This window comes from Aspergillus oryzae, chromosome 2 (genome assembly GCF_000184455.2).
Source record: "Aspergillus oryzae RIB40 DNA, chromosome 2".
In the NCBI taxonomy this organism is placed as follows: Eukaryota; Fungi; Ascomycota; class Eurotiomycetes; order Eurotiales; family Aspergillaceae; genus Aspergillus; species Aspergillus oryzae.
The window spans coordinates 3,200,325-3,217,179 of NC_036436.1; the positions used below are offsets into that span (position 1 = coordinate 3,200,325).

At 48.5% G+C, this 16,855-nt stretch overlaps 6 protein-coding genes across 6 annotated transcripts; 4 read left to right on the top strand and 2 right to left on the bottom strand.

Moving 5' to 3' along the window:
* Nucleotides 1–61: 61 nt before the first annotated feature.
* On the top strand, nt 62–920 carry AO090003000419 (uncharacterized protein; the record flags this gene model as incomplete). The annotated part of the gene is made up of 2 exons (XM_001819549.1): nt 62–347; nt 409–920. The coding sequence occupies 2 exons, from the start codon at nt 62–64 to the stop codon at nt 918–920; spliced, it is 798 nt and encodes a 265-aa protein (XP_001819601.1).
* A 264-nt stretch (nt 921–1,184) lies between these two features.
* AO090003000420 (Zn(II)2Cys6 transcription factor) lies at nt 1,185–3,251 on the top strand (the record flags this gene model as incomplete). The annotated part of the gene is made up of 1 exon (XM_023234883.1): nt 1,185–3,251. The coding sequence occupies one exon, from the start codon at nt 1,185–1,187 to the stop codon at nt 3,249–3,251; it is 2,067 nt and encodes a 688-aa protein (XP_023089958.1).
* Nucleotides 3,252–5,528: 2,277 nt separating this feature from the next.
* Nucleotides 5,529–8,424, top strand: AO090003000421 (putative spindle pole body component; the record flags this gene model as incomplete). Its single annotated transcript, XM_001819551.3, has 4 exons — nt 5,529–5,588; nt 5,655–5,863; nt 5,928–8,331; nt 8,386–8,424. 4 exons carry the CDS (start codon nt 5,529–5,531, stop codon nt 8,422–8,424), a joined length of 2,712 nt encoding a protein of 903 aa, XP_001819603.1.
* An 805-nt stretch (nt 8,425–9,229) lies between these two features.
* On the bottom strand, nt 9,230–11,921 carry AO090003000422 (60S ribosomal protein eL8; the record flags this gene model as incomplete). Its single annotated transcript, XM_023234884.1, has 4 exons — nt 9,230–9,430; nt 9,486–9,995; nt 10,058–10,132; nt 11,898–11,921. 4 exons carry the CDS (start codon nt 11,919–11,921, stop codon nt 9,230–9,232), a joined length of 810 nt encoding a protein of 269 aa, XP_023089959.1.
* Nucleotides 11,922–13,811: 1,890 nt separating this feature from the next.
* AO090003000423 (UbiX family flavin prenyltransferase) lies at nt 13,812–14,558 on the bottom strand (the record flags this gene model as incomplete). Its single annotated transcript, XM_001819553.3, has 1 exon — nt 13,812–14,558. The coding sequence occupies one exon, from the start codon at nt 14,556–14,558 to the stop codon at nt 13,812–13,814; it is 747 nt and encodes a 248-aa protein (XP_001819605.3).
* A 604-nt stretch (nt 14,559–15,162) lies between these two features.
* On the top strand, nt 15,163–16,674 carry AO090003000424 (UbiD family decarboxylase; the record flags this gene model as incomplete). Its single annotated transcript, XM_001819554.1, has 1 exon — nt 15,163–16,674. The coding sequence occupies one exon, from the start codon at nt 15,163–15,165 to the stop codon at nt 16,672–16,674; it is 1,512 nt and encodes a 503-aa protein (XP_001819606.1).
* Nucleotides 16,675–16,855: the final 181 nt, after the last annotated feature.

Here is a 16,855-nt window from a genome sequence, read left to right on the forward strand (position 1 = left end):
ACCTATACCTGCTCTTCACTAAGCAATCCAATCTAGTACCAATCGTGTCGAAGAAACGAAAATGTCCTCCAACCCAATCGTTTTAATCACCGGTGCCAATACTGGCCTTGGACTTGAGACAGTCAAGGCATTGCTGCGCTCACCTAAAGCACACACCATCCTTCTCGGGGGTAGGAATATCGACAAAGCCAATGCTGCAGCTAAAGCAGTGCAAGAGGAATATCCCCAGAGCCGCAGCGTCGTCAAAACGATTCAAGTCGACGTGGAATACGACGACTCGATCTCAAAAGCATTCGAGCATGTCGCCGACGAATACGGTCGCGTGGATATCTTAATCAACAACGCAGGTTTGTAAATCCTGAGAGGCTGCAACCTAAACTAGATAAAAATCTAAACCAAATCACGTAGGGGCACTGCTGGACACCCAATTCTACTCGGGAGACCTGACAATGCGAGAGATGTGGAAAAAGTCATGGAACGTCAATACTGTTGGAACACACATCCTCACTCACACTTTCGTACCCCTTCTCCTGAAATCGTCCGATCCGAGACTCTTGTTCATCACAAGCGGTACATCGGCGCTTGGTGAGACTGAGGATACCTCGTACAGATTCAACAAATCACCTGCGAAGGGTTGGCCCAAGGAAGAGCCTACTTTTGGAGCCTATAGGTCCAGTAAGACTGGTATGAACATGATGATGTGCGAGTGGGTTCGGATTCTGCGAGAAGATGGCGTCAAGGTCTTTGGCATCTCGCCGGGGTTTTTGGCGACTGGCTTGGGTGGTAATCCGGAGTTGTATAAAAAATTAGGCGCACTGGATCCGGTCGTAGGGGCGGAATTTGTGCGAGATGTTGTTGAAGGAGCCCGTGATCAGGACGCTGGGAAAGTTATTCGTCGGGACAAAATTCAAGCCTGGTAGTTGTATATAGCGATTTATCCATTGGTATAGATTACTAAGGCGATGTTGGAAGGTAGTTACATCCTTAGTAGTAGGTAATTATCAATCTTGACCAGATACAGTCTAAGGCTCAGCTAATCATCCATGTGACCACTAGGTTTGGGGGCTGTTTAATGGGTGGTGTGGGAACAAGTAGCATACTCCATACTAATTTCATGATCCTACTGATGTTGCGAAATCACGACGCTATGAACAATCTTTCTCAGATGAAACTCTAAAGAGAAAATGTCCGACATCGCAAGGTTCACAGGCAAATTTCGAGCTCGTACAAATCCTAATCCCTCCCAAAAGGCCTCGACTGCGAAAGTAACAAAGTCGCAGAGAGCATCGCTAGTGTGCGAGCAATGCAGAAAGTCTAAGCTTCGATGTGATCGGGGACAGCCATGCAGTAGCTGCATTAGGAGACATGAATCAGACGCTTGTTCTTATCGACAGAGGTTGGGGCCAACGGTTAATAGTGGCGACCACAGCACCATTGAGAGCAGGCTGACACACCTGGAATCTTTGCTCAATGCATTGATGCGTAACAAGGAATTGCCATCAGAACACGAGGTGGTGCCTCCTGATTTGTCCCGCTGCTCAGTAGATGCTGCTACTATTCAGTTTCAGGGTGACTCAATTGATGATACCGCATATGTCGGTTCTACACATTGGTCAGCTATTCTGGACGACATTCACGAGCTGCAGGTGGCCCTGAGTGGCTCTATTGATAGCCAGGGAGTTAATAAGCTTGCTACACCGGGGGCTCCTACCTTGGGTACTGAATTGATATTTGGATCAGCACATATTTACTCTTTGCAACAAGTCATGTCTCGATATCTTCCATCGAAACTAGATATCGATCGATACCTCTCTTTGTACTTTCAAGGCGAGACTTTCGTAATCCCATTCATCCACACCTACCATTTCCAGCGCCAATATAGAGGATTTTGGGCCGATCCAACCAAAGTCGATCCTCTTTGGCTTTCGATATTATTTTCTATATGCTGTCTGTCATCCCTTACTAGGGAAACGGCTGGCCCAGGTCGCCCACTACAAAGGGACACACTCCCCGAGAGTCCTAAGTTCCACACGGCTGCTGGACAATGTCTTGTCATAGGGGAATATCACCGACCGCAAAAACTTGCAATTGAGGCGCTCGCTGTCTATGCTCAGTGCAAGAATCTTACAACTTTGGATCCTTCCCGAGAAGCCGGGATGATTCTGGGAATGGTTGTCCGTATGGCGTATGAATTGGGCTACCACCGCGATCCAGATTCCTTCGGCTCTCTGAGTGTTTTCGAAGGCGAAATGCGCAGGAGATTCTGGGCTGCGTGTAAGCATATGGATATCATGATCAGTTTCCAGCAGGGCCTACCGAGTAACATTTGTCTCGAGAGTTGCGACACGAAGTCCCCAAGAAACCTCTTAGACTCAGACTTTGACGTGGACACGCAGGTCTTGCCTGAGTCTCGACCCGAGACTGAGCCTACAAAGTTGCTATGGTTCATTGTTAAGGATAGACAAATTACGAGCTTCAGCAAAGTCTGTAAATACATGCTATCTTTTAAGGAGCATTCTGAAGCTGATCTACATCGGCTGGACGAAGAAATCCGACAAACGTACGCAACGATTCCCGATATCTTGCGAACTCGTCCTCTCTCAGAATCTATTGCGGACCCTCCCTTTCTCATAATTACCAGGCTATATATTGAATTTATTTGCTTGAAAAATCTCTGTGTTCTGCATCGCGGATACATGGTCCAGGGTAATGTTAATAGTACTAAGGCCTGCGTTGAAGCCGCGAAGCGCCTTGTCAGTCAATTTATCAATATGTACAAGGAGTTTTCACCTGGCGGTCAACTACACACGGAGCAATGGATGCTGACAAATTTCACGATGAACGACTTTTTGTTGGGCGTCATGGTGCTCTGTCTGGTGATACATATCCATCGCAAACAAGCCTCCTGGACCGGTACTATCGATTCTGCCATACAAAAAGAAGTGCTTTCTCTTCTCGAACAGTCTTACGAGGTTTGTGTAGAGAATTCCCAGGCCAGCAGAGATGCACGACGGGTGTCTCATGCCTTACATCTGATTCTAAATAGCGCTAAGACGTCCAGGGCACCCGAATTGCAACCTGCAAACGGTGCCACATCGGGTACAAACTCAGCGTTACTGGCTACGCAGACTGAGAGTACTATTGGCCAGACAAATTTAGCTCCTTTTGATGTGTTTGATCCGTTTAATATCATGGGCATGGACTTTGAAAACATTGACTGGGATGCTTTCGTCCCCCAATTGTCCATCTAAAGACACATACTTGCTAGTACATATGTGCGTGCAATGGAAGTGTTGCATGTGCTCAGACTCCAGCAGCCAGAACCAGAACTAGAGGTCTAGACTCCTCAGAACATAACACCCTTGCTCTTACACTCTGCAAGTATACCTGTAATAGGTTACATGAGATATATCACGGATACGGCTTCTCCAATTGCATAGTTTCCGGCCGGACGATGTTTGCTTTCAGGAAGCATATTGCAACATGTATATTGCGCACCGGAGTTCAACGCAGCTGAACTGCCTCGAGTTTCGATGAAGCACTGCACTGAATCATTTCATCATATATAAGAAGCTCATAAACCCTCGATCAACCAAAATTCTCGAGCTTCTCTCATTCATACCTTATCTAGCTACAGTTCTCTATTCAACCTAACTACACCTGCAAATAATGAATAATGGATCCGAGTCCCAAAGCCACTTCCTAATGGACCGAGATCCGTCTCGAAAACAAGAGCAAATCCGGCACCTTGGTCATCGATGACATCGACTTACTCTAGGGCAAGTTCTACCCTGAAGGCAAACCCAACAAAGACGAAGTGCCCGTCTCCGAGGTCAACGGCACAGAGATTAGGCCTGGAAAATATTACGTCTTCCGGAGCTGTGGCGGGGCGCACTCCTCTTCCGATACAGAAGGCAACTTTAACCTGAAGTCTAACGGTACTGCGGATAAGAGCATCTACTGGGATAGTCCATGGGGTGTTGGAGGGAACAAGCTGAAAGTGACTACGCCGCATGGCGAGGACCCAGAATGGGGATATGAGGTTACATAGTTTGGAGGATCGGGGCAGACTAGTGGGCCTTTGGGGAATGTGACTATCGACTAGAGAGTTTAGGCTTTATGCTTAGGGTTAGATGTTCTGACAGCTTGAAGGGGTAGGGTTGATAGGGCTGATGTTGACCTAAACAATATTAACGGGAATCCGTAGCTGCTGAATTGGCATGTCGTTGACATTATTCAAAATGCGTTATTTGCCTTAAGCTGCTCTGATATTCTTCGTTCATTTTCTAAATGAGCCTCTAGCAACAGTCTCGCTTTGGTATGCTATCAAACGGAGGTTTTCTCTACCATATAAAAGACAAGCCCGCATTCCTCTGGGGCAACAAGTGCCTTGTTCTAGCCTTTTTGTGTAACTTACAGCTTTGTTTCAGCTACTATCTCTATGTTAGGGCGTGGTTTCTGGACTTCTCAAGGATGTATCACTCGCAGTTCAGGAAACTGTCAGTGTGTAGCGTCCATCGACGATAATATGTATATAGTCACTACTTTCCAAGGCTAAGTATCACTTATAAAGAAAATGGTCTCTAGGGAATTCTCCTGGTGAATGACAGCCACAGAAGATGCGATGAAAAGGGGCTCCTCAACGTGGAAGATTAATGTGGTCAGAGTGATACATCTTATCAGCCCTGTCAGAATTTCTTTCACTTTCATTACAATTCAATGTTGACCCACCAGGTGTTCTGTCTACTAGCCTAGCGTGGTCCATTGTGCATGTTGAAATTGCCCCAGAGGTCTAGGAATATATTGCAGTATATCATATGATGAATATACTATTCCAAAAGAGAGTACTCTGCAGATGGTCAAAGAATGAATTTTTGGGTCAGGGGTCGTTAATGAAACTCTATTAAATCAAATCATCCCAAGTGATCAGCGATATGAGGTGTGAATAACTTAATGCCCAAGGGATAAAAAAGGAAAAGAATACAGTGTGTTTGTTTTTGTTGATCCGCGGGGAAGACAAGCCGGAAAAGATTGGCAGAAAAAAAGACCAGTCCGTCCACTCTCCGTTTTGGGTCGCGAAGTCACCGGAGCGACTTGCCCGTTGTTTACTTCGTCTCTTTCTTTCTCCCACTCTGCTTGTTTGATTGAACTTCCATCTACCCTTTGACCCCACTGGTTCTGTCCGGTCGCTATTTTAAACGGCAAGATATCGATCGTTATCATTCTGACACTCTTCGACATTGTGTTATACTTTTCTTCGGATACCCGTTGTGCGTGGCTAAACATACGGTTAACTGCCCAACCGCACGGATCCTGCAACCTTCTGCAAGCTTAAGGTGGGTGCGATGCAGAAGAGAGAATCTACCCAATCCTCAATCTCTGTGTGTGTCTTTTGTCTACCAGAGTATATAGACGAGATTCACTGCGCTTCTTACCCTAGAGATCGCACATAGATGGCACATTTGCCTCCGCAGATCTCAGGACTTGACTAATTGACTCTCTTCTAGTACACTTTAAATCGCCTCATCATGGCTGACGGAGAGGAGGACTTCTCCTCTCTCCCATTGCCCGAACGATTTACGCACAAGGTAAGTCCCGCCCGTCGACAATTTAACTCGATTTCCGTGGACTAATATTTCGTCATTACCATGTAGAACTGGAAAGTACGTAAGGGAGGGTATGAAGATGCCAAACAACAGTTCGAGAAATCTCCAGATGAATCAGATCCCGTTTTCACACCATTCATCCAAGACGCGGGCCTATGGAAAGGAGCTGTCGCAGATTCCAATGTCGCGGCCCAACAAGATGGCCTCGCGGCCTACTGCGCTTTCTTAAAATTCGGAGGTGTTCAGGCTTGCACAAGGTATGATGCTCTTGGATGGTCTATACTGCTTTATGATGGGGGTGGCTAATGTTTCTCCGAAAAGGTCTCGTGCTACCACAGTTTTTCCCATTGTAGAAAAGGGTCTTCCGTCCGCGAGACCGGCAGCAAAGACGAACGCTCAAGAAGCCCTTCTATTATTAGTGGAATTAGATAAAGCAGACCCCGTGATCGAAGAGATGCTGCCTGGGCTATCACACAAGGTACCTAAGGTTATTGCTGCGACATTGACTGGCTTGAGAACAATCTATCACAACTTCGGATGCAAAATTGTTGATCCCAAACCGGTCCTTAAGGCCCTGCCCAAGGTCTTCGGACATGCAGACAAGAATGTTCGCGCGGAAGCGCAAAGTCTCACAGTGGAAATGTACCGGTGGTTGAAAGAGGCCATTAAACCTCTTTTCTGGGCCGAACTAAAGCCGGTCCAGCAAACCGACTTAGAGAAACTCTTCGAAAATGTCAAACAAGAGCCGCCACCGAAGCAAGAGAGATTAACTAGAGCCCAGCAAGACGCAATGGCTACCGCCAGCGCAGCCGCTGAAGATGGTGAAGCCGAAGACGGTGGTGAAGATTACGGGGATGAAGACGGTGAAGAGGTTGATGCTTTTGACCTCGCAGAACCTGTTGACGTGATGCCTAAAGTTCCTAAAGACCTACACGAGCAGCTATCATCATCGAAATGGAAAGACCGGAAGGAGGCACTGGATGCTCTTCATTCAGCACTGAATGTACCGAGAATCAAGGATGGGCCATTTGACGATATTGTACGCGCACTAGCGGCTCGCATGAAAGACGCCAATATCGCGGTTGTGACCGTCGCTGCCAACTGTGTCGACTTACTTGCTAAAGGCCTTCGGAGCGGATTCGGCAAATATCGCTCAACCATCATGGCTCCTATCCTGGAGCGCCTGAAGGAGAAGAAACAGAGCGTCGCAGAGGCACTGGGCCAAGCCTTGGATTCGGTCTTCGCATCGACTACCTTGACAGAATGCTTGGAAGAGATCCTTGAGTTTTTGAAGCATAAGAATCCGCAAGTGAAGCAAGAAACCCTCAAATTCCTTATCCGTTGTCTCCGTACCACCAGGGATGTCCCATCGAAAGCGGAGGTCAAGTCGATTGCTGAAGCGGCTACTAAGCTTCTTACCGAATCCAGTGAGGTTAACCGATCAGGAGGAGCTGAAATCCTTGGTACATTGATGAAGATCATGGGCGAGCGGGCGATGAACCCCTACCTAGAGGGTCTTGATGATATCAGGAAGACGAAGATTAAGGAGTTCTTTGAAACCGCCGAGGTCAAAGCGAAAGACAGACCTAAGCCTATTGTTGGTGCACCCAAGGCTGTGCCAGCAGCTGGTAAGAAAGTTGTCGGTGGGAAAAAGCCAGCATTGGGAATGAAAAAGCCCGCTCCAGCTGCGGCAGCGCCACCACCTGAAGAACCAGCGCCTGCACCCTCACCTCCTAAGAAGGCAGTACCATCGAGATTGGGCGGTCCCAAGACTGGTGGGCTTCCTGCACCAGGTTCTGGTCTGAAGAAAAAGCTGGGAGGCCCCGGAGGTATAGCATCGCCACAACGACGGGTTGTTTCTCCTCCTTCCGAGGAGCAACCCGCCGCTCCTGCTGCTCCCAAATTTGGTCTTGGTAGAGGACTTGCAGGCCGTCCTATCGCCAAGCCAGCAGCTCCTCGCGAGCCTTCGCCTCCACCAGCGGCGCCTCCACTGACCGGAATGTCAGCCATTGAGCGGGCCGAGCTAGAGGAATTGCGTCTCGAGCAGGAGAAGTTTACCCGGTTGGTTGAAGACTTGAAGTCAGAGAGGACCAAATTGAAGTCTCAAGTGACAGAACTTCAGGATCAGAACGCACAGCTCATTGAAGATCATACGAGGGATGTTTTGAGTATCAAGGCCAAGGAAACACAACTTGTTAGGGCTCGGAGTGATGCAGAGACCGCAGAACAGACCGTTCAGAAGCAACAGCGGGAAATTGACCGCCTGAAACGTGAGTTAGCAAGGGCCCTTCGTGCTAGCGCTATCAGCCCGCCCAACACTCTGCCGGAAGGGATTAGCATGGCATATGGAGACGCTGGATCGGTTTATCAGGACACAGCCAGCAATGGCCACGGTCCTTTGGCACGTGGTTACCACTCGGGGTCACGATTCGAGAGCTCAAGACCAAGGAGTTATGCTTCAGCCAGCCCAAGTGAAGAGAAGGAGAATAGTGGTCTGGAATCTCCAGGCCTGGGCAGCAGAGATGGAGGTCTCGGCCGACGGAAGCTAAGCCCTACCTTTGGCACCGGTTATTCCGGAATGGGTAGTCCTACACGGTCTTCAATGTTGGGTTCTAGCAACGCGTCAGGAGATGACCAGCCGACGAGAAGTACAGAGCCAGCGGAGAACTGGAAGCGAGCTGCCGAGGTGACAAGCCAGCTTAAAGCAAGGATAGAACAAATGAAGGTACGTATTTCCGATGCCCAAAATATGGATCATCTCTGACGTCAAATGATGCAGGCTAGGCAAGGACTCACGCGACCACCTGCTCAACGCTAATGACTGAACGAATTCATGTTTCCTCCTTCTCTGACCCTCTTTCTATATCCTCCTTCTATCGCGTTCTTGTTGTTTTACATACGGTTTGGCGGGTGCTCTTTAGGCTTGGGTGGGCTGGCTAACTCTTAATTGCTTGTTTAATGCGCTTCAGATTGTGGGATTTGCTTGGCTTCACTGGGATCATTAAAATACGTTTAGGGGGGCATTGTCTGGCTGCATTTTATTTTGGGTTTAACTTCATACGAACACGGTGTCTTTGATGTATAGATGTTTCACCATGTGTACTGGGGTGTATTGTACGGGCATAGCATTATCAGGGGAAGGGAATGGGTCCCCGGGTTATAATCATTTATGAACAATCCAGTCGAGCCCCACATTGTCTCCCAAGCATTGAGGGAAAGAGAAGTTCAAAGGTTCAGGGCGTGGATTATTTATAAGACTTGTATCTACAAGAGCAGACCTCACATGAATGCTTAGATGAAGGGTGACTACAAGGGCGATTGGGTTGAAGTGTGAAATAGCATTCATGGGTATCTGCGACGTGTACATAAGAGTGAAAGAAACAGAGTGGACCATCAAGATGGATTGGGATTGAGGATTGGGTGCCAGAAGCTCTCCACCCATCTAAGCTATTATGCCATCAATAAGTTAACCGAGCCTTCAACACCATTCCCAGAAACCGTGGCCGCGATTTGCTTTTAAACAATTAATCCCAATTTTTGGTATCCGGAAGAGCGCGATATTTTGTCATTAAGATCGTTTGGAAACCCGTCATTGCGGAACTAGACTAGACATTTGGACTAGTTTAGATCTTGACAGCGGACTCAACGGCCTTGCGCTTCTTCTCCTGGCGGGCGACGGCCTTGGCGCCCATGATACCACCACCCCAGTGACGGCGGGACTCCTCGTACTTGTCGGTGTAGCCCTCCTTGATGGTGGAGAGGAGCTTGGAGAACTCACTCTGGTCCTCAGAGCGGACCTCAGTCAGAGCGAGGACAGCAGCGGTCTGATAGTCGAGTTAGTGCTATGAACTATTACCATGAGGTGAAGAGCGATATTACCTTCTTGTGGACAACAGTACCGAGACGAGCCTTGCCCTTGACAATGGCGTAAGGGACACCCATCTTGCGGCAGAGAGCGGGAAGGAAGACAACCAGCTCAATGGGGTCAACGTCGTGGGCGATGAGGACAAGGGAAGCCTTCTTGTTCTCAACGAGGCCAACAACGTGGTTAAGACCGTACTTGACGTGGTAGGGCTTCTTGGAGACATCCTCCTTCTTCTTGCCCTCGGCAACGGCGGTAGCCTCAGCGTGGAGACGCTCCTTCTTCTCGGCCTTGGTCTCAGGGCGGTACTTGTTGAGGAGCTTGAAGGTCTGGGCAGCGGAGTTGCGGTCCAGGGTGCTCTGGAACTGGGCAATGGCAGGGGGGACCTTGAGACGGAGGTTCAAGATCTTCTTCTGGCGCTGAAGACGGACATACTCGGGCCACTTAACGAAGCGGCCGAGGTTGCGCTTGGGCTGGATGTCCTGGCCAATGCCGAAGTTGCGGGAGCGCTTCTCGATGAGAGGGTTCTGGCTGCAGATTAGCATCTACCATGGTTCCTAGCTAGGAGTGGGCGCTTCTCTCTACATACCTTGGGGGCCTTCTTAGAACCAGCCTTGCCCTGGGGGTAGGGCAGAGGGGCGGCCTTCTTTCCGGACTTGGGAGGCTATCATTGAGAAAAGAAGATCAGCACATCGTGTCCACCAACGCTGCATCTTCTTTGAACTCTAGAGAGAACACTGATCTAGTGTATATTTCAACGACTAGACCAATGTCTCCAGCCAAATCATCGCTGACGCTCGCATCCCGAAGGATTTGTGCGAACAGCGGAATATGCTTCGAGACTTGCGAAATGAAGTCGACGAGATCGTCTCACGACATGTCGCAGAGGTTTTCGAAAGCTAGACAACTAAATCAACTGGACGTTATATGCTTACCATTGTTGTCGACTGAGTTCCGCAACGGCGCTGGGTGACGGGATTGACGGAGAGAAGAAGAAGGGAAAGTTCAAAGTAATTTCAGCTTAGCAGAAAAGAAAAGCTAGTCGCTTCGTGCGTGGGCCGCGCTAGTGCGGATAAATACACTAGCCGATCCGGTTCGATATCCTCTCTCCACGTGACCTAGGGCTAGCCCTCATGCCCTCCTGCCCTCCCTCCCTATTGGGCAGCCTCTCCCTGCAACTCCTATTCGTCGCATTTCACCAGTATACAATAGCACTTCAACTTTCTTCCATTCCCTCAATTGTGAACCAACCGTTTGTATTAGTAACCTATTGTTTTTGTTCTAGACTTTGTCTTGATTGATATCTTGGACTACCAAATCGTTGCCTGCCAACCACCATGTTCTCTGCATTAGTTTCGCTGTTCTCAGGTCTATTCTCCCACGTCACAGTATCCAAGAACAATCTACAGTTGAACACGCCGAGCCTTCAGGTATTCATAATCTGGCATGGCTTCCAGAACCGCCTTCTCAAGAAGAAGACTGGTCTCCTCACCAAATTCCTCCCTCCATTTAGACGCCTCAGTGGGGACGTCCAACATCACCGGCGCCTTATCTTTCAGAACCCCAGATGATCCCGCTAAGCTAGAGAGCATGATTGCCTGAGCTCGCTGGTCACGAAAGCGTGCATCTTCCCCAGTAACCTCTCTCTGTTCCACAGGGTCTCCGTTACTGGGCGCACCGTTAGCATCTGACTTCTTCTCCCACTCAAACTTGAGTTTGTTGGGATCCAGGCCCGCTAGCTCGCAGAATCGGGCTATCACATGTGGGTTGTGAATCACATCATGGGCATCTAGTAACAATGGCTTGGAGTCAGAGTCGTTGCTCTCCATGCCGTAGTCGTAGAGCATCCGAGTCCACTTCAACGACATGTTCGTCCCTAAGACACCAGGCAGCTCCTCTTTTCGAATAATACCTGTTTCGACCATCTTTATCATTGCACGATAAAGGGATGGGAACACCAGCGCCGGATGACGAATGATGAACGCCAGGCGCCAGGTACGCAGATACTCGTCCGGAAAGACGGTCTCGTTGTTTGGGGAGAAAGTCTGGGAGGGTCCGTAGGTGGCTGGGAATTCTAGGCGGAAAAGGGAGTCATAGCTACCATTCGTGCCGTGGATCATCCGACTGAAAGCCATTGGGTGGCAGAGCCAGAAAGCATGCTCCTTGGTGACCAGCATTTTATTTTCTTTTTCGGCACGGCTGCTGTAGTCCTCCAGCGCGTTCAGACATTCCTGGAAGGCAGACCGGACTTCATCGCACTCTTCGGTGGTCCACTGGTCGCCTGGCCTGTAAACGCGGCTATCCTTGGTGGCAGTCGTATAAGCTTTCATGAAGAAGTAGCCGCCCTGCTCATTGGCGACGACATTGGGTTGATCTGAAAGAGCAAGGATCCTTAGGAGGAGATTGGATGCTGTACGGGGATAGCTGACCAGGAGAAGTCGACGGGGGGGCATCTTGAAGTATAGGGCAGAGTATAGCAATTGGATCGATAAGCTTAAACTTGTCAGGATCAATCAAAGAAGAACTGGATGGCGAGATCCCGTAAAGCGATGGTGTGATCGAGGAGCTTCGATGCTATTTAAATAGCTTTAAGCTCCACTTCACTTCCGTTAGCAACGCCATTATTACTCTGCCGAAACTTTCAAGCAGTACATAACCACTGGTAACCTCCGAATAACGATCACCAGCCAATGAAACATGGTTTAGACAGTGACTGGTTAATGAAACATCGGAGTAATGGTATGGTAAGTCATCTCCGATGTTGATGAATTCGTTTCTAACAGATAGCTCAGGAGAATCTTGCTATCATGCAGGAGGCGTGGGCCTGGTCAGCAGACCCGCGCCCTGTCATAATCAAACCCCGGGTATGGCTGGACGACTAGACCAATCAGTACGAAAAGCTTGCTCCACCATGGCGGATGTCTCCAGGGAAGTTTGTCGCATTACTCCGGAGTAATGCATTGCACTGATGTTCTGGTGACTACGAATGGCCTCACTCGGAACTTTCGCTCTATTCCAAAAGCCGAGGCCGATTAGTATTGTCTCTCCATTGGGTCCTTAAAGAGGCATCTCCACTGCAGATCGACAAGGGCCATAGAGCCGAGTCCAATAGAGGACTTCAATGTTGGGCTCCGGGGCACTTTTCTGGGACCCTCTCGGCTGTTCTGTTGCCTTTCAAGGCTAGTGAATGGCGGTTCCCACTCGACAATTGTCCAGTGTCGGAAAGCCAGCTTCCGAAAGCCGTCTTCTGTTTCACTTCATTTATTGAGATGTCCGGAGCATACTCCGTCAGGGAAGATGCAAATTGTTGTAACCTTTATTAATGTCTGCAGATGACGGGAAGTTGGCTGATCATGTATGGGTGAGCGCTTATGTCTATTAATGTGTGAGTCTTCAAGTCAGATCAACTGGGACTGAGCCATAAATGCGATATAAATCGGAGTATAGAGTAACATATGCTTGGAGTTAGTTGATCTGCACAAAAATTATCGAATCATATCCACCTAGGGTCTGCAATTCTTGGTTGGTTTATCGGTGTATGGTGAATTGAACCCTAGTTAATAGAAGGAAGGTTATACTACCAATGTCTAAGACCTAGCATATGCAAGTGCATACGTAGAAAGGTCTAGAGCTAGAAGACAGCTACTAGATTGCTTAGAGTGATAATGTGCTTGCTATTGTGTGATACAGACAATGGAAAAGAAAAATACCAACTATATAGCTCGGCGTCCAACTTTGCCTAGATTACCCTAATATTCTTCAAGAGAATCGAAGAATACGTAATGTTATAAACAACCATAGGTCCTCTCTGATATTACCCTTTGCCCAAATAATGAATGTCCATTTATGTACGCAGCGTTGCAATTTACTACTACTGAGGAACAGAGCTCTGCGGACTTATTCTTGCAACCCGTCCCTAAGTAAGCACTACTTCCCAACGTCTATTCCCCAGGCCCTGTTACTTCCGAGCTATATGTTCCAGAACAGATCTTGCTAACCTAGATGATCTAAAGCCACTTGCCTTGGTTATTCCACCACGAATAGGGACAGTTGGAGATATGATGCCGCTTCTTCATCTGCCATAGTCCACAAGTCACATCTGGGTATGTGTCAAAGCATAGAGAGCAATTGGACATGGAATCTTTTGCCCGAGTATCCTATATTGGTGTATCGGGATATCATGATCGGCACTGATAAGGGTGAATGCAAGAGGCAGATACTAGTCTTATATGAACATTGATTGCCGTAGACTATTAAATGCACATGATCCCTGCCAATTCCCACACCAACGGACAGTAGAAAGACAAACTCTATAAAAACACCAAGCAACCACCCAAATGCGATCAAAACCCATCCCACCTTTCAAAATTCCCAGCATCCAAACCAAACATATCCAACATCCTCCCCACACTCTGCGTAACAATATCATCCACGCTCTCAGGCATCGTATAGAACGCAGGCATAGGCGGAAAGATCACCGCTCCATAACGGGTAAGGTCCAACATATTTTCCAAATGAATACCACTAAGCGGCGTCTCCCTCACGACCAATACAAGCTTTCTCCTTTCCTTCAACGTTACATCGGCCGCTCTGCAGATCAAGTCATCGGCGAATCCCGTGCGCACGGCGCTCAGCGTCCTCATACTGCACGGCACGATGATCATCCCGTCCGCCTGAAACGAGCCGCTGGATATAGCTGCGGCAGCATCATTCACCGGGTAGCATCGGGTAGCAAGTGCACGCACGTCGTTCGCTGTATACTTGGTTTCGTATTTGATTGTCTCGACCGCCCAGCGGCTGATGACTAGGTGCGTTTCGACGTTCATTTCTCGTAGGCGTTCTAGGAGGCGGATGCCCAGGATTGCCCCCGTTGCTCCTGTCATTGCGACGATGATTCGCATTGGCCGGGTTGGGGGGTTTGGTTGGGTTTGAAGACGTGTGGATTGTGGGCTTGGTTCTGTGGCTGCCGAGGCTGATGCTTTTGTGTCCCATTTGTGGGAGAAAGGCGATATGCGTAGATTGGGGAAACGATTTGTTAAGTAGAGAAGGCTCCCTACTAGGACGATGATGGCACTGCCAATCCAGCCCATCTTGTACAGTACTTTGGTTTTTTGAGGTTGGAGTTCGGGATGGACTGCAGAGTCGGCCTTATACTGTATACCTATGCGGGTATACTATAGGACAGACGAACAGATCTAGTCTATAGCTATATCTCTTGTGGATTCCGGGTTATACACCGGGAAATGTCCTCAACATTTTGATAATTATTTACCCATATTGTTGCCGTGATATCCAGAGCCTATCCAGGCCAGAACAAGATTTGGAGAACAGGCTTTGGCAAGCCCACGCCAAATGACGACATTTAATTATTTTGCAACAGATTATTCAGATATACCATTGCTTATACGTCAGCTGCTCGGTTGCGGGGCCGATCAATAGCAAATTTGGGGAGGACGTCGTGGTCTCGGGATCTCCAATTTGGGGTAAATCCGCTGATTGTTCCGACTGCACGTTGACGTCGAGTTATGCATGGACTATAGTATCGTGCATGCCATAGCTCACAAGACAGGGGGCATAATTATTTAAGTAGAATGGAGTTACGATGTAAACTTTGATGCTTTCAGCTTGTTGCATACAGAGATCGGCCCCTTGTCTAAGTTTGTTATATAGTCGTATCCACGGTTTCCAAGAAAAATGGACCACACGGCTGCCGCGAAAGACTTCCGCCGTTTCATTCAGGAGCTGGAAGATGAAGGAGAGCTCCTGACAATCACCAAAGAAGTCGACCCCCACCTGGAGCTCGCAGCCATCGTGCGAAAAGTGTGTGAAACTGGCGAGCGAGCCCCATTGTTCACAAACCCGAAAGGCCGTAAGGATGACGGGTTGTTTCGCGTCATCGGAGCATCCATTGGGTACAGCAAGCGTCCTGGAATGCAGCTTTGTCGGTTGGCTAAGTCGCTTGGGCTTCCATCATCTGCTACTGGCCACGAGATCGTCCAGAAGATCAATGAGGCCAAGACGAAGCCTCCAATCCCATGTCGGAAACTCGAGTCAGGCCCCGTCAAAGACCATATTATCCACGGTGACGATATAGATCTGACACAGTTGCCTGTCCCTCTTTTGCATGAGCATGACGGAGGCAAATTCATCGAAACAATGGGCATGCATGTCGTACAGAGCCCTGATGGGAAATGGACTAATTGGTCCATCAGTAGGGGCATGGTTCACGGCAAGCGTGAGCTAGTTGGACTGGTGATCCCGAAACAGGATATTGGGACAATATTCAATCTCTGGAAGGAGAAAGGTGAAGACATGCCATGGGCTGTATGTTTCGGAGTGCCGCCTGCAGCCATCATGGTCGGCGGCATGCCCATTCCCAAGTGGACCAACGAGCCGGAATTTATCGGTGCCTTGACCGACGCCCCAGTTGACATTGTCAAGTGCGAAACAAACGATCTCTGGGTTCCTGCCAATGCAGAGATTGTCCTTGAAGGTGTGGTTTCAATTAGTGAAACTGCTCCTGAAGGCCCCATGGTGGAATATAATGGCTTGGTTTTCCCCGGACACAAAACCCAGTGTCCTATCTTCAAGGTCAACACCATTACTTACCGCCACGATCCTATTCTTCCAATCTGCGTCGCGGGTCGAGCTCCAGACGAGAACTCCACTATCTGGTGCACAATGCAAGCTGCGGAGGTCCTCAATATTTGCCAGAAGGCCGGCCTGCCCATCAATATGGTTTGGTGTCCGTTTGAATCACATTGCTTGTGGTTTGTTCTTCAGGTGAATCACTCGAAACTTGTGGATATGGGCACCAATATGGAGGAATTCTGCCGCAAATTAGGGCATGTCGTATTCGGTTCCAAGCCAGGATGGTTTATACCGAAGATCTTCTTGGTAAATGACTACATTGATCCAACCAATCTCCCAGATGTCATCTGGGCTGAAGCAACACGCTGTGAGCCTGGCAGGCATGAGTTTATTTTCAACGAATATTCTAACATCCCACTCATACCCTATGTCACGCACGGCTTGCCGTCCAAGACCGGAATGAATGGGAAAGTTGTCAAATGCTGCATGTTGCCCAATGAATTTACAGAAAAAACGCTGCCATGGAAAGAAGGATCTTTTCAGGGTGCCTACCCGGAGGATGTTAAGAAAAAGGTGCTTGATAACTGGACAGCGTATGGATTCCAGCCTCTCTAGGTGACATAGTGCTACTATTTCCCTTGTTAGTCAAATTTCTCGTCTGTCGTAATAGCAAGTGTCAGGGACATACCATCATATCGACATTTCGCTCAAACTCCAATCCATAACATCCCATTTGGAAAATCAAAAAGTGCACATTGTATCGTAGAAAAGAAATGAAATATATATATCATAGCAA